The 15379-nt window shown below is 31.9% G+C and overlaps 2 protein-coding genes across 3 annotated transcripts; one reads left to right on the top strand and one right to left on the bottom strand.

The window, feature by feature from the left end:
• Positions 1–2538: 2538 nt before the first annotated feature.
• On the top strand, positions 2539–12207 carry LOC107854767 (WAT1-related protein At1g25270). Of its 2 annotated transcripts, XM_016699769.2 has the most exons (8): positions 2539–2981; positions 4302–4364; positions 5063–5179; positions 8594–8840; positions 10191–10349; positions 10614–10765; positions 11621–11914; positions 12015–12207. In XM_016699769.2, exons 1-7 carry the CDS (start codon positions 2788–2790, stop codon positions 11868–11870), a joined length of 1182 nt encoding a protein of 393 aa, XP_016555255.2. In that variant the 5' UTR covers positions 2539–2787; the 3' UTR covers positions 11871–11914; positions 12015–12207. The 2 variants fall into 2 exon arrangements, with proteins under 2 accessions (XP_016555255.2, XP_016555254.2); XM_016699768.2 differs by lacking the exon at positions 12015–12207 and having other exon boundaries at positions 2540–2981; positions 11621–12000.
• Positions 12208–12650: 443 nt separating this feature from the next.
• Positions 12651–13823, bottom strand: LOC107854768 (probable methyltransferase At1g27930). Its single transcript, XM_016699770.2, has one exon. It carries the CDS (start codon positions 13590–13592, stop codon positions 12762–12764), a length of 831 nt encoding a protein of 276 aa, XP_016555256.2. The 5' UTR covers positions 13593–13823; the 3' UTR covers positions 12651–12761.
• Positions 13824–15379: the final 1556 nt, after the last annotated feature.

Here is a 15379-nt window from a genome sequence, read left to right as displayed (position 1 = left end):
TATATTTGCTGAACTTTTATATGGAAAGTCAATCTTACTTGGAAAGAACTTTTCTGCTAATTTTTTGCTGAACTCTTCGTTCTATCTTATTTTTGTATTTAATATGTAAGCAAAAATATTAAAATTTACGTTATATTCCACCTTACTTAGTAATAATAAAAATTACTAATGTATCTTTTTTTTAATATGCAGAATGAATATATACGCTGCTTGTCTGAGTTTGGTTCAACCTATCCTACACAGGAGGAAACAAATAAAATTTTGACAGAAAAAGGGGCGGGAGGAAAAAAGAAGGGAAAAACCTATGGGTTTGGTTCTCGAAATGAATTACGACATCTTCGTGCCGGATGGGCTAGAATTGGTTCCTCAAGCCAGGCTGAGGCGGTTGACGGTGTTCAGCTTGCTGCTATGTCGCAGCAGATTACTGATCTTTCACGTGCCTTCGCACAGTCCGTTGATTAAAATGAAGTCATGAGAAAGACCGTCGAGGATCTCAAGAAACAAGTGGTTAGCATGAGGAGTTATCGTCACCGTTCTCTATTTCCCAATTCAAGTAGCAAAGAAGAAACAGAAAGTGATGAGTTTGTTGCCATTACTTCTTAGTGTTAGTTGGATTTGCTCCTAAACTTTTTTTAGACATTAATTCTTGAACTTAACTTTTAACTTTTGAATTAGGAAGCTTAAATACTTAGTTTTGGATGTTTTTGAATTACTTGTTATGTGTTTTTGAATATTGGATAAGTGTTTTGGGTGTTGTTAAAGCGTTGATGATTTGAATTACATATTTTGATGTAGTTCATTGTATGATTAGTAATCTGCGTTGCATGATGTATATATCAAATTGCATTTATTTGACAGGTGGGATGCAGAAAAAGCTAATTTGTGCAGTCTACAGAAATGCAAAAAAGCGATGGATTGGGTCTTTTTTGTCCGTCACTTTTTTAAATAAATTTCCAGAAATGCGACGTCTTGCGTCGCTTTTTTATTTATTATGAATAACAAAAAGTGACGACCAACGTCGCTTTTTTAATAATTATGAAAAATAAAAAGCGAAGACCAATGTCGCTTTTTTTAAAAAAATATTTTATTTTTTTCAAATTATGACGGACAGAGTCGCTTTTTGTAAAATAACTAATTTTTGTTTTCAAAAACCGACGTGGTCCATCATAATAAAAGTGACGTAGGCCGTCGCTTTAAAAAAATAACGCCCCTTTTTGAGACGTAAAAAAAGCGACGCTTTGCCGTCGCTTTTGGTAAAAAAAGCGACGCTGGTCATCACTGTTGGCCGTCGCTTTTTTGCATTTTTTTAGTAGTGAAATTTTGTGGCTTCTAAAGAATCCAATTTCTGTTAGAGTTCTTGGAGGCTACTTTACCCTAAATCTAGCTTGGAGACTACTCTACCTCAAACCATAAATTAGCCTATATAAACGGGCAAATATTCCCTTAAAGAACCATCTCCAGTATCCCACAAAATTGTGGGATATTCCTAAAGAGATCGACAATCTTGAATATCCCATAAATTCATGGATATTCGTAAAGAGATCAAAATATTTAATATCCCACAAATTAATGGGATATATCTCTTGATAATTCGATAAAGTTATGGAATATCAAAAAGGGGATCAAAACTCTCTCTTCTTGATAATCAAATATATCAAGAAGATCCACAAACCCTCCTTTCATGAAGATCAAATCCAAATATTTCTACGTTTGAGAAATATGTCACTAACAGCCCTTGAATTATGGAGAAATTCATATCAAATCCAAATATTCCTACGTTCTAAAAATACGCTACTGACCGCTGTCGAATTATGGAGAAATTCATATCAAATCCAAGTATGCCTGCGTTCGAGAAATACGCTACTGACGCCCTCAAATTATGGAGAAAATCAAGAGAGAAGAATAAAAGGAGGAACGGATTTGTACCCACATCGTTATCAATAAAATTTCATGTTTCTTCATAGTTTTATTTGTGATTGCAATTTATTTTTGGCACTGTAAAAAATTTGTTGGAAACAATTACACTAAAATAGCTAATATTGGATTTTAATTTTAAATAATCAAAGGCAACTATGGTTGTATTAAGGGGTTCAAAAGTGTACAAACGAACTAACCGAAAGAAATCAACATCTACTATATATACATAAAATAAAATTTGAATCATATTTAAATAGTGTAATTTTCGTCGAACGATTCAAATAAACCCTGACTCTAAAAGGGTCGAGACTATTAAATTACCAAGTTCAAAGAACTAACTAGGCTAACATAAATTATAAGTATATATGCACTAAATAAAATTCGCCAAATTCGGGGTTTTAATCAGTTTAGCCATTATAATTTCGGTGTTCGATCGAAGAGGGAAGGTAAGATTAATGTAAAAGACGATTTCTAGTGCCAAAGAATTCAAAATGTATAGATAGTTAGTGGATTAAAGCGTAGGTGGTGACGTGAAGTAAAAATTAATGCTTTCAAAAGCTCTCTCCTATTTTCGTTGTAATTGCCATGGAAAAACTGAAGACGTCTCTACCTTCTTCACCCCACGTGGATACTTGCAATGTGTCATCTCTCTTCCTTTCAACAATTCACTCTCATCTCTTCTCTTCCTTATTTATGTTTCCAAACCAAAATCCAGCTAGCTCTCCTGTCTTCTTTCGTATTCATTTCACGCATACACACTAGATATATAGTCTTTAACTACAAGTCTTATTTTTCCTCACTCACCCAAAAAAAGAAAAAAAAAAGGGGTCATATTCTTTGTATAGTTTTAGGGGTGAGAATATATATAAAATGGGAAAGATATCTGACAAGGTGCATGGTTTAAAGACAGTAATAATGATGGTGTTTATTCAAGCAGCTTATGCTGGAATGAGTTTGTTGTACAAATTGGCATCAAATGATGGAATGAATTTGAGGGTTTTAATTGCTTATCGCTTCCTCTTTGCTGCCGCTACTGTTGTTCCTTTAGCCCTTTACTTTGACAGGCAACTCCATCTACTTTTCCTAATTATTATACAATTAGTCTTTTCTTTACATTTTCTTTTACAATTTTCTTATATATATATGGTTTTATAGTTCATATGAGATTTTTATGGTCCCTATCCAATTTTCTTTAGTTATATGGGTCATATCGTATGAGATCTTTTTTGTTAAGTCACAGGAATAAATCATTAATTTTAGAAACAAAAGCTTTTATAGGATTTATTTTTTCTATTCAATTTTTATTGGTTATCTCAGGCGTTTGGTGAAGAGGAAACATTTTTTCAATCCTCTCATATTTAATTGATCAAAATGTTATGAAAAACATTTTACTTATGAAATCGGTTTTTGCAATAAAAGAACTAGTTCCATATGTGACTTTTCAAGCTTTGTCTGTCCTCCCAATGCTCCTATCCCCAATGCCACCAATCCGGTTATCCCTTGACCACCCTGCCACACTCAAAACCTACGCCCACCTGAATCCCGATCACCACCACCTTCATAGTATTTTCCTATATTATATAAATTACTCTTGAAAATATTTTTTTAGTTTATTTATCAAACATTACAAAATATATAAGAAAACTAGTTGTATTTTCGATTCTTCTTTCCTTCATTCCAAACAGGCCCTCAATTTCGTATCATTTCTGTTAGGGTTTTTGTCCTCATTTTTTTACCAAATTTAAGTTCTATTTTTCTTAGAAGAAAAATAAAAGTAATACCATAATTACTTTTAATTTCCTGAAAGAAAATTATAAAACTTTTTCATATTTGGCAAACCTGTTTTTTGGAGAAAAGGTTTTGGAACTTTATAAATAGAAGACCCCTCTTCTCATACCATAACACAATAGCATCTACAATCTCTCTCATTAGTTTCTATTTTTTAAATTTTAGGTTTTATATGTAGGCCAATTGGCCAAATCATATACTAATATTATGTTTTTAGTATTGCTTTATGTGTCTTCTGCGTTGTCACCACGATGGTTTGCAACTAATAGCTTCCTTTTGGAACTTTATAAATAGAAAACATTTCTTCTTATATCATAACACAATATTATCCGCAATGTAATCTTTTAAGAGTCAAGTTTAGGAGAAAATTTTCTCTCTCATTAGTTTCTATGTTTTAAATTTTAGGTTTTATATGTAGGCCAATTGACAAAATGATATAATAATATTGTGTTTTTAGTATAGCTTTATGTGTCTTCTGTGTTGTCACCGCAATAGTTTACAACTAATACCTTCCGACGTCATCTCGATTTCGAACCCAACAATTTCCTCAGTTAGATTCCAAAGCATATATAATTGTTTGTTCTTCGTATATGCAGAAAGAGTAGGCCAAAAATGACATGGATGGTAATGCTGCTTGCGTTTCTTTCTGCACTCTTTGGGTAAGTTCCATTACTTCAATCAATTAACTAAGTGCAATGTAAATGAATGCTTTACACATTGAATATTAATTAATTAGACTCCTTTTGAATGGAATTTCTTTTATGGGCGTAATTAGACTCCTTTTAAATGGAATTTCTTTTATGGTCTTTCTTGGCTTCTTTCCTGTCCAAAATCTTTGTTGATTAGTTAATTCAATCCTAAAAGTTAGCTATTTATCCAAATCAGTTCAAATTTCCTCATTCCACCGAGGTGTCGGTGGACTTGACAAGCTCTCTCTAAATTTAAAAATTAAAGAAAATGGTTGAAAACTCTTTCTAGCTAGCACTCCTAATAATATTCTAAGGTATTTTATATATATAAATATATATATATGCTGCGCCTTTATTACTCTACATGACACTATTTGACTGGACAAAAATTGTTTAATGAATTATTTGGTTTATTTTATTATTAGATTAATAATAGAAATACTAAAATTACAAGTTAATTTTCAAATGAATTTAAATTTCTCGAAGTATGAGTTTTTTTTTTCAAAGCATGTGATTAATGAGCTCTATAGTTTACTACTCGATTTGGTACTAGTTCTTTCAATTAAATGTCTGACATTAACTAAGTAATCTATGCATTCATTTCTGATATGGTTCATTTCTACTTAAAATTTATTTTATTTCATATTAGTTTTTATGTATATCTGCAGGGGTTCAATGCCACAAAATTTGTATGCAGAAAGTTTAGTCCTGACTTCAGCAACTTTTGCTACAGCTATGATTAATCTCATTCCTGGCATCACTTTCGTTGTAGCCATACTCTTCAGGTATATTTCCAATTTCACTATATTTGACCCTTTTCGCCAGCTGCAGCTTTGGTTATATTGAAAAGTATTTTTCGCGAAGAGTAAGAGGCCGTTTGACCATGAAAATTATTAATTTTTTTTCAGATTTTTTTTTCATTTTATAAGATTTGGGGTGTTTGGCCATAGAAATTCAAAAATTATTTTCTGAAAAGTGAAAACAACTTTTTGTTGTTTTTATTTTTTTTCAATTCCAATCCAATTTTTATTATTATTACATATAATTTCATTCTTTTTAATATTACACAAAGAATCTTTATTAACTGCAGTTATCCACCCGCCAACAACCATGAATAAATTGACATGAGCTTTTCATGAACTTTTAAGCTGAAAAATTACAATATAATGTGCGATGAACAAATTGAACAATAGGTAAACAAATGTAATAACAAGTTCACATGTTTACAGCTTCAACGAGAATTTCAAATCAACAGAACATAATAAATATTTCAAAATAAGGTATAAAAATACTTTGAAAATCAAGTTTAACACGACACGAGTGCAGAATCGAAAGTAAAGAGTCCGAGTAACTTAGTAAGAATTTCTTTTTAGATGCAACGTGGAAGTAACATCAGCGGCGGAGCCACATCCAATGAAGGGTGGTCAGATGAACACCTTTCGTCGGAATTTTTTTCGAGTATATAGGTTAAATATAGATATTTATGGTTATATACATGTTGCACACCCTTGACAAGCTAGAGAAGCATAGTCTAGTGGTCAAGAGTATGCATTTCCACATCAACAACCCGGGTTCGAACCTTGACAGGTGCATTAGGGCTTTATTTTCTTTGTTTTTTAAACTATGAACACTCTTAACCAAAAGTCTGGCTCCGCCACTAAGTAGCATCCTATGTGGAATGCGGATATAGTAGTCCCATGATATCACATTTTCCACCTAAACTACCCATTACTAGGGGTGGGCGTTTGGTATTCGGTTCGATATTATCATAATTCAGATTCGGTAATTCGATAATCGGTAAATGAAAGTACTTATCAAATACCAGACCATTAAACTTCGGTTTGGTAATTCGGTAATCGGTAAATCAAACTTCGGTTTGGTACGATATTTGGTAATACCATATTAATGTTAAATTTGGTAGACTCTACTCTAAACCAACGATAACAGTTTACTTTAGGACTGAATCAAAACACAAGATAATGTTTCTGCCCTATGCCTTATGAAAACAACGTTTTTTTAACACTTCATCAGTGATGTTTTATAGGTCATTCATCTTCTGCTGATTTAACATAATAACTGTTTGATGCAGAAATGACTCTGGAAGATAACAGCCACATCTATTCCTCAAATATTTGCCTCGTAGTGACTAGTGAGTGAGTTTAAATAAAAGAATTCACTAACCCTTTCATCAAGAATAACTTATGAGATATTTAAAATCATACAACATAGTGTCAAACCTTTTTGATTACTTAGATATGACAGGAAATGAGTATCTTTGCATCAACTCTCCCACTGGACATAACTTAGATATACCTAAAAGTTGCATCAAGACTAGACAAGTTCAAGTTGTCTTGATAGATAGAATCAGAATGAAGAAAACGCAAGTAATATGAAACAATAACTTAATATTTGAACATGTTGTCCACTGCTGCTAATAATAAAAATTTTAAAAGTGATTTTCATTCTAAAATTTTAAAATTAGTAGAGTATTATAGACTTTTAGGTTGTGGACTTTTTTGACCTTTTGTAGAATATTAATTCGGACTCGTGGCCTATGAGTATAGACTATGGCCAGTTAACAATAATTTGATATTCGGTAAATATCAAATACCAAATGGCAGTAATATCTTTTACCAATCCCGAACCCAGATACCGTAATTTTAAAATTTTACTCCCAATTATCATACCAAATACCGAATTACAAAATACCAAATATCAAATTCTTTGATTCGGTTCGGTAATTCGGTTTCTGATATTTTATGCCCAGTCCTACCCATTACACAAATCTAGTTAACTATGTAATCTGAACAAAATGATTGTCTTCAAATTGATTTTCAAGCTTTCACCAAGCCATTCAGTGTAAAGTTTCCCTCAAAATACAATTAGCAAAATTGAAAAATCGGCACAGAAATGTGCAAAGAATTACAAGTGAAATGAATATCAATTATAGAGGGGAATCAGGTAAGTTAGTTATTTGGACAATTTTGATAGTTTTTAAAAGGTGGGAATATAAAATTACATTTAAAAAAGACTTTTCAAAAGTAAAAAAAAATCTTCCAAAAACACATGGTCAAATACAACTCCAACTTCAACTCCAACTTTAAAATTTTTTAATTTTCATGGACAAATGCCTACTAAATAATTTGTGATTCGCTTAAGATTTCAAAAGTGCTTCTAGAATAAAAACTTTACTTTTAGCTACTACTCAAAACACTTTTTTTTTCTTTGAAAAAAAAGCTTGGTCATACACCTCAAACAAAAATATCAACAATATATCCCATATAATTTTAGAAGAATCGTTTAGTTTTAGGAAAAAAGCATTTTTGACTTTCTAGAAATTTAGTCAAACAAGCTATTTTTTCTTATTTTACATTTGGAGGAGGATTGACCGATCAATAGTGAATTGCCAAAAATAAGATAAAAAATTAGATTCTGATCATTATTACTTTTTCAACATAAAAATTGCTTGAAATTCAGAACAAACAAACAAAAAAAAAGGAATCTCCAAATACTGATTTAGGAATTAGGATGTTTTTCTAAAATCTTTTCTTTCACTCGTAAATCACTCATCACGTATCTTTACAAAAAATTGTTACTTTTCAATCACATTATATCCCCGTTCTTTTTCTCTCAGAAAGCTTCTTTCAAATGTTGCTGTGTGGCTAATTTGTAATCCCTAAACTTAGGTAATACAACGTTTAGATGGATTGACTCATCAAGCGTTAGAACTATTTTGATATGATCTTTCAAGTTTCAGGGTTAGAACTATTTTGATCTGATCTTTTACGTGGGAGACTAATGTACCAATAATTAGTTAGGATGAAACCTTATTCAACTCAAAAACGGACACATTCTTTTTTGGTATACCTTGTTTTTTACCTGGAAATAGATGCATGATCTAATGAATGCAATCCCAAATTGAATTTGAAACCTAAAATTCAATGTGACGTGCGGTTATCACGTGTAGATATAGATATACATATGTGTTAAGAGTGTTAAATTTACAATTGTATGCTATTAATAAATTTAGTTGAACTCATATTTTTTACACTGAACATAAATGTTATGTGAAAAATTAGTATTATATATTTTTGACAATTATGAATGGATAGTTTCTAAGACTGCAAGAATACAGTTTTAGAAATCTAAAATTAAAATTTTAGAGGTGCTCACCATGAGATTTGGACTTTTTTGATTAGGTTGGAGAAGTTGGGTTTGAAGACAAGGGCAGGTCAAGCAAAGGTGTTGGGAGCATTAATTGGAATAGGTGGGGCTATGCTTCTCACTTTCTACAAAGGCTTGGAAATTAAAACTTGGTCAATCAAAATTAACTTTAGAGGACACATGGCACCCTCTCAGCAACACCAAAAACCATATGCTCACATTTTGGGTCCTATTTTGGCTATTTGTAGTTGCTTTTCCACAGCATTTTCCCTCATTTTTCAGGTAATATGCAACGAAACTTGTCCTTAATTTCTTTTCACGGGAAAGGGCTAAGAATATTCTTAAAACCTACAAAATTTATTAAATTTGTCCTCCATTATAATTTGATCCAAAAATATCTTTATCGTCAAATTGGGGTACGGTGGGGTGGGCGGTGGGGTGGGGGGATGGTTCTATTTTACATAAAACTTAACAAAATATTAATAAGAGCATATTTAAACCTATAAACATATTTTAAAGACATATTTCAACCTACACAGATACTTTAAATGCATTTGAACCGATACGTATACTTTAAAGACATATTTGACACAGTTTAATTTTTAACTACAATTATGCAAAAACTTATGAAGTTTCACATTACATTTGGATGAAATTTATTTTGTATTCATAACTAAAATATAAATAACATTACACTGGCCGTCTAATCACTGTTCACTTACATACACATATGTTTCAAAAAAAATATACATAATATCTAAAGTAGGAAATCGGAATATACTTCAAATTAAACCACAGTATGATGATTTTTTTTTTTTTTTTTTGTTTTATGTCATTGTGGTTATTGTGTTTTTACCTATACTTATTTGCTTCATAAATGCAATTTACAATGAAGTTGTTACATAATTATAGTTAGAGACTAAATTGGATCAAATATGTTTTTAAAGTTGCAGGTTTAAATATGCCCTTAATAAAGTACATGTATAAGTTCAAATATGTCCTTATTAGTCTTCTGCTAAGATTTGTATGGAATAAAAACATCTTTTATTCAATTTTACAATAAGTATATTTTTGGATCAAACTATTAATGAAGTAAAAAATTGGTGTATTCACTTATTTAAAGGTAATTTTTCTTTTACCCTTATTTTACTTTTGACAAAACAATACGGCATTTTCATAAAGTTTTCTTGATTGAAATATTTTGAAACATAAAGATTTTAAACAATTTCAATAGCTAGTTTAATTAAGGGGTGTTTACTATAGTTTCAATATTAAATTTTGCACCCTATTTGTGCACTGTGCTTAAATTGTGAAAACATAAAAGAAAAGAAAAAAGTACCTAGTTAGTATATAGAATCCCTTTGAACATAAACCACGATTTCTCATTTAAAAATATTTCGTCGTTTCTTGAAAGATTCTGTTATATATATTCAACCTTCCAAGAATGCACCATTTGTCAATTAAACCATACTAGCAACATATGTAATATCAGAAGGTTTGGAAAATTAGTATGTCATACATTATCAGAGGGAAAAATGATTAACGATTGGAAACGAAAACCCAAAGTAAAAATTGATTATACATATATATTAAGTTAGCTAATTTCTTTATTTAATAATGTACATTGTCTAGGCCAAGATGAGTGAGTTGTACCCTTGTCATTTTTCTAGCACTGCCTTAATCTCCATTATGGGAGCACTTCAAGCTGGAGGTTTTGCCCTTTCTACTGAAAGAGATTGGAGCCAATGGAAATTAGGATGGAACCTTAGGCTGCTTGTTGTAGTCTATGCGGTATGTCATATTTCCCCTTACAATATTTAACGAGCTTTTAGTTTTTAATACGGTATAGAATGTTATACCGTTAAATCTCTCTATAACAATTTCACAATAATCATCGTAGTTTTCTTGAAATTAACTTTCATGTTATTTCATACTATATTTTCTCTATAGTAACATCTCTTCGCTGTAGTAGGCAAAAGATATTCAGGCACACATGACGGTATAAAAAAGGTTTGATTATATATTACTTTCTATAAATGTCTTTTGTTTTTGTAGGGGGTAGTGGCTTCTGGAATAACCATCATCTTCTTGATGTTCTGTGTAAGAATGAGAGGTCCACTGTTCGTGTCTATTTTCACCCCTTTAATGCTTGTATGTGTTGCCATTGGTGGTTCTTTATTTTTCAACGAGAAACTACACTTGGGAAGGTATATTCTTTTGCAGTATTTACATATTGTATAAGTTTTTTTTATTTAATTTATTGTTTTTAATTAGCGTAACAGTTTGAATGGTTAAGTACTCCAACATTAGTAGATCTCATACTTACTTCCTCCATTTTATATAACTTGCCCCTGTCCGCCTGATAGACTTTTAAGAAAATTTTAATTTGGAATATATTTTACTAAACCAACATTATTAATAATGATATTTGAAATTCTAATTTTATAATTTTATGTAGTTATTTAATACTAAGGATAGTACGAGAAAAAAAATAATAAGCTCTTTTGATTTGCTAAAATGGATAAGTAAATGAAACACTTATTTTTGATATAAGAGCCAAATAAAATTGAATAAAGGGAGTAATAAATAAACTAGCTGGCTAGATAAAAATTACAACAGCTCACTAGGTTAGAAATTTATAGTTATATAGTAAATTAAGGTTGCTAAAAAGAGGTCATGAACCGCTAGATGGTTCAAATGATACCATAGATATGAGTTTAACTTATAATATATACCAATGGTATAAAGAACTTTTATATTGTCAGATTGTAAAAACTCTTTAGTATAAAAATCTTTATACTGTCGGTTTATATGATTAATTAAACTGAGGATGACTGGCGTTTCCATATGCAAAAACCTCTGCATTTGTAATGTGAGTTTTATCATAACAGCTAGAACATTAATTATGTAAGCCCTTCTCTTTACTCCACTTATAAATTAGAACAAACGGCCAAACATGAAATATTTGAAAAATTAGACTTGAAGTAAGTTTCCTTTACTGTTTCTTCGTAATTTTGTTTTGTTTATGAATGTAACTTTATTTATATATGTTGCAATATTAGTGTGATGGGAGCAACGATAATAATATGTGGATTGTACATGGTGTTATGGGGGAAGAACCAAGAAATTAAAAGCACTTCCAAATTGACCCCTTCAACGAAGTATGAAGAATCTGACCAAGATGATCATATTGTCCCTAGCAATGTCATTGGAATTGCTCCAAATTTTCATCCTATCAATGAAATGGTACAACTATCTAGCCAAGTTATAATAAAGGAAAAGGAATCTATTAATCTTGATTCAAAGGTTTAGAATTTACCTTCGTGATGATAACTTCAGCTATACGCATCATCAATGTAAGGAATATAACAATCGCAAGTTAATTAAGGTTTTTGGCACTATATATCGACCTCGTTTCTACTTTATATTTAGTTTGCATTCATTCATTATTGTCAGGTTATTATGTATTTGATAAGGGCTTATAGGATGATCGTGCAACTCTTATGGAGGTTTTAATCAATTGAAAAGTATGAACGAGACTAAGGGAGGTTTATGTTAAGGTAAAATTGGCTTATTTGGAGAGAAAAGGTTGATTGCTTCTATGTTTGTCAATGCAATATTAGCACTAATGATAACTGACTTTGCTGCATACCAACAAAGATGTTAAAGGATATATTCTTTCTATTGTTCCAACGCTTCACCCATATGCAACATTCTCAATGATCTATCTATATTATTGTAAAAACGCGAATATAAAAAATATTTTCATGACTAAAAACCTCATCTCCCTCCCTAATAATATTTTCTATCAGTCTCTCTATTCTGCTACCAGTCCCCTGGAACATATGGTTAAATCGAAATGATAATACCTTTTAATCATACAAAAAAAAGAAGAAGAAGAAAAACTTGTAATGCCAAATGCAATGCTGCGAGTGGAGGAGTTATCCTTGATCCCAGTGGGGATTGAGTCGTCAGATGTCCATTTATATAATGACTTTCCGAGCCCTCTAAATTGACATTGACACCTATTCTTCATGGAAATATTTACACTTCTCGAAAAGATTTCTCAAATACAAACTCTATAAAACAGTATTTAAAAAACACCTTCTTAAATGAATTGATCAAAACACAAACTGTCTCTCTCCTAAATTGTTAGGAAAAAGTAAATTACGCAACACTTAAAAATAAAGAATACAAATTAATCTAGCAAAAACTGGTGTTGTTATCAGAAGGTGGCGGAATCTGAAAATACCAAAGCCTTCCTACACCGTTGACCAAATTTTTCCTACACAAAAATAGCTGTGCATAAACTTTCTCTACGTCACGATCCACATCATGCAAGATTACATGTGTAAACCCAGGTCTTTTCCTATTTCTTGCCATAACAGCAGCAGAATAAATAGCTGACATTCGTCCTGGCGCTTGATCAAAATAGCCTTTAGGACCATCTATCATAATTACGTCCCATTCTTTATCGTACACTTCATCTGATAACATGTCCAATGCTAGCTTACATTTATGGTTACCTTTTAGAAATGATTTCCTAGCCCAACAATCCGGTTCCTTATGGTAGTGTTCGATTAATTTCTCCGCCTCATACAACTTTGTCCGGAAATTCACCTTGTTGGCACGAAGGAACTTGAGGTCTTTGAGTATGGCCCGGCCCCATTTCGGATCTTCCTCTAGGAATAACGTCGTGCCACGTGGATTTATGGATGACCACATAAACGAGTCGTGACCGAGCCCGAATACTAGAAAATTACAAGGGGTTAGAGATTTGAGGATGTCGAAGGATATCTTTATCTCGTCTATTGTTTGTTGAGGTGTCACACGCGACGTGGCATAGTGGAGGACGGCGTCGACTTGGAGATGCTGTGACATTATTGAATCATCCTCTGTTGAGTTCCCATCCGCGAGGATCCCCCGCTCCACTAGTACTGGAGGTTTACAGAGGATGGGATTATTTGACATTCTAAATAAAAATAAAATAACCAGTGTTGTGCAGGTTAAACTGATAACTGCTAATTTCAACATGTTCTTATGTGTGAAATTATTTAGTGTTTATGCCAATTGGGAGATTTCATCGCATATAGTACCTCAACAATGAAGGTTCATGGGAAGAATATAATAAGATGCAAATGACGTTAACATATATATATTTGCCAGCATCCAGTTCAAACTTGCTGTTGATTGGTTTAAATTGCATGTATATAATTTTAAAAACCATGTGTTTTCCAATTTTGCACCATTTACAATGTCCCAACTCTAAAGTTTTTGTAATTATAAAGCAAGTTTTCAGGAACTTTGAGCCTCTCAGACCATCCAAGTGTTTGTCTTCCATGACAGATAGTTACTAATTTATTTTATTGTATTTCAGGTTTAACCTGGAAATATATGTCAAATGAATTTGTGGAAAGGAGAGATTAAAGGATCGAAAATCTTCTTCACTACTAATAAAGTAAGAGTAACATATATTAACAGAAATAAAAGATACTTCTTCCGTTCCAAATTACCCCTCTCAAATTTTCTAATTTGATTTTCCATTTTACTTGTCCTTTTTCATTAATCAAGAAGAGAATTTTTTTTTTTTTTTTCATATTTTACCCTTTGCACTAATTACTTTTTCTTCAAATTAAAGTGTGAATATCATTTAATAGGGACACTATGATAAACTAACCATGTTGTTAATTATTTTTCTTAATCAATGTGCTATCTCAATTTGAGACGGAGGGAGTAATTTAATTTCAGATACAGATAATTTAATTTCAAATACTTCTCCTTAAGTTTGATTTGGTAACACTAAATCTTCCTTGCCGTTGCGATATTAAGCTTACCTATCTTATTTTTTACTTTTTTGTAAAAATTCTATTAATCTACTTATTGTTAATTTATTTATTTTTATATGACTAACCGTTAGGTTTTGGTGGTCAGAATTTGGAAATGAAGGGAAATATAAATTTGAATAAGGTTTCTTTAAAAAACTGAACTTTGTCCCTCATTGATTAAAGAGAAGAATGCGTTGATATGTAAAAACACTTCTTCTATCTCTTTAAAGGTTGAGAAGAAAACAAGTCTCATGTCGTAGTCATCGCTTGTATAATGATCCTTTAGGTTATTTTTTATTTTTCACGTCTTTTCATTGTTTAGAGCTTTCTTATAGCTGCCTCAAGTCATAAATTCTGCATTTTCACGTCTTTTCATCATTTAGAGCTTTCTTATAGCTGCCTCAAGTCATTTATGACTTCTTGGAGCCAACAGTTCGGTAACCGGACAGTTCGTTTGGTTTTTAGAGTCAATTCCCTGTTTCAAAGTTTTCCTTGTTAAGGATTGACTATCGGGCGTAAACTTCAGGTTAACGACGCCGTATGTCAATTCAAACAGTTTCATCAGCTTTAAAATGTCGATTTTAGGCCAGTAGGATCTTTGGTTCGGATCCCAAGACTCCTGGACTTAGTTTTGGGCTATTGGGTAGATTTTAAAAAAAGTGCCTTTTAGTACGGGACCCATAATTTATTAAAACAACTCCGGATGAAAATTTTGACGGGAACGTTAAGTTTGAAATGTCAAAATTTAATGAGGTAGCATAGTTCATTTGCGTTTATGAAATTCCGAATGAATCCCAAGAGATCGATGGAAACTTGACAAAAACCAAGCTTCAACTGGTGCATGGACTCAGTTGTTGCAGCCGCTTAAGCAGACCTTTGGTTGCTTCAGCGGCCAAATGAGTCAGCTTTAGCCGCTAAGACAATCCCCGACCTAACCGCTTTGGCAGACATTGCTTAAGTGACGTATTGTCCGCTTTAGTGGAGGTAAGTCTGGGG

This window comes from Capsicum annuum, chromosome 7 (assembly GCF_002878395.1).
Source record: "Capsicum annuum cultivar UCD-10X-F1 chromosome 7, UCD10Xv1.1, whole genome shotgun sequence".
Taxonomy (NCBI): Eukaryota; Viridiplantae; Streptophyta; class Magnoliopsida; order Solanales; family Solanaceae; genus Capsicum; species Capsicum annuum.
The sequence above is the reverse complement of the archived record's forward strand: the minus strand, read 5'-3'. Positions and strand labels throughout refer to the sequence as shown.

Excerpts from the sequence above, each read along its gene's own strand:
- LOC107854767 (XM_016699769.2), top strand. The coding sequence starts at position 2,788 with ATGGGAAAGATATCTGACAAGGTGCATGGTTTAAAGACAGTAATAATG. Across the intron at positions 2,982-4,301 it reads TTAGCCCTTTACTTTGACAG|AAAGAGTAGGCCAAAAATGA; the intron begins GCAACTCCATCT and ends TCGTATATGCAG. Across the intron at positions 4,365-5,062 it reads TTTCTTTCTGCACTCTTTGG|GGGTTCAATGCCACAAAATT; the intron begins GTAAGTTCCATT and ends GTATATCTGCAG.
- LOC107854768 (XM_016699770.2), bottom strand. The coding sequence starts at position 13,592 with ATGTTGAAATTAGCAGTTATCAGTTTAACCTGCACAACACTGGTTATT.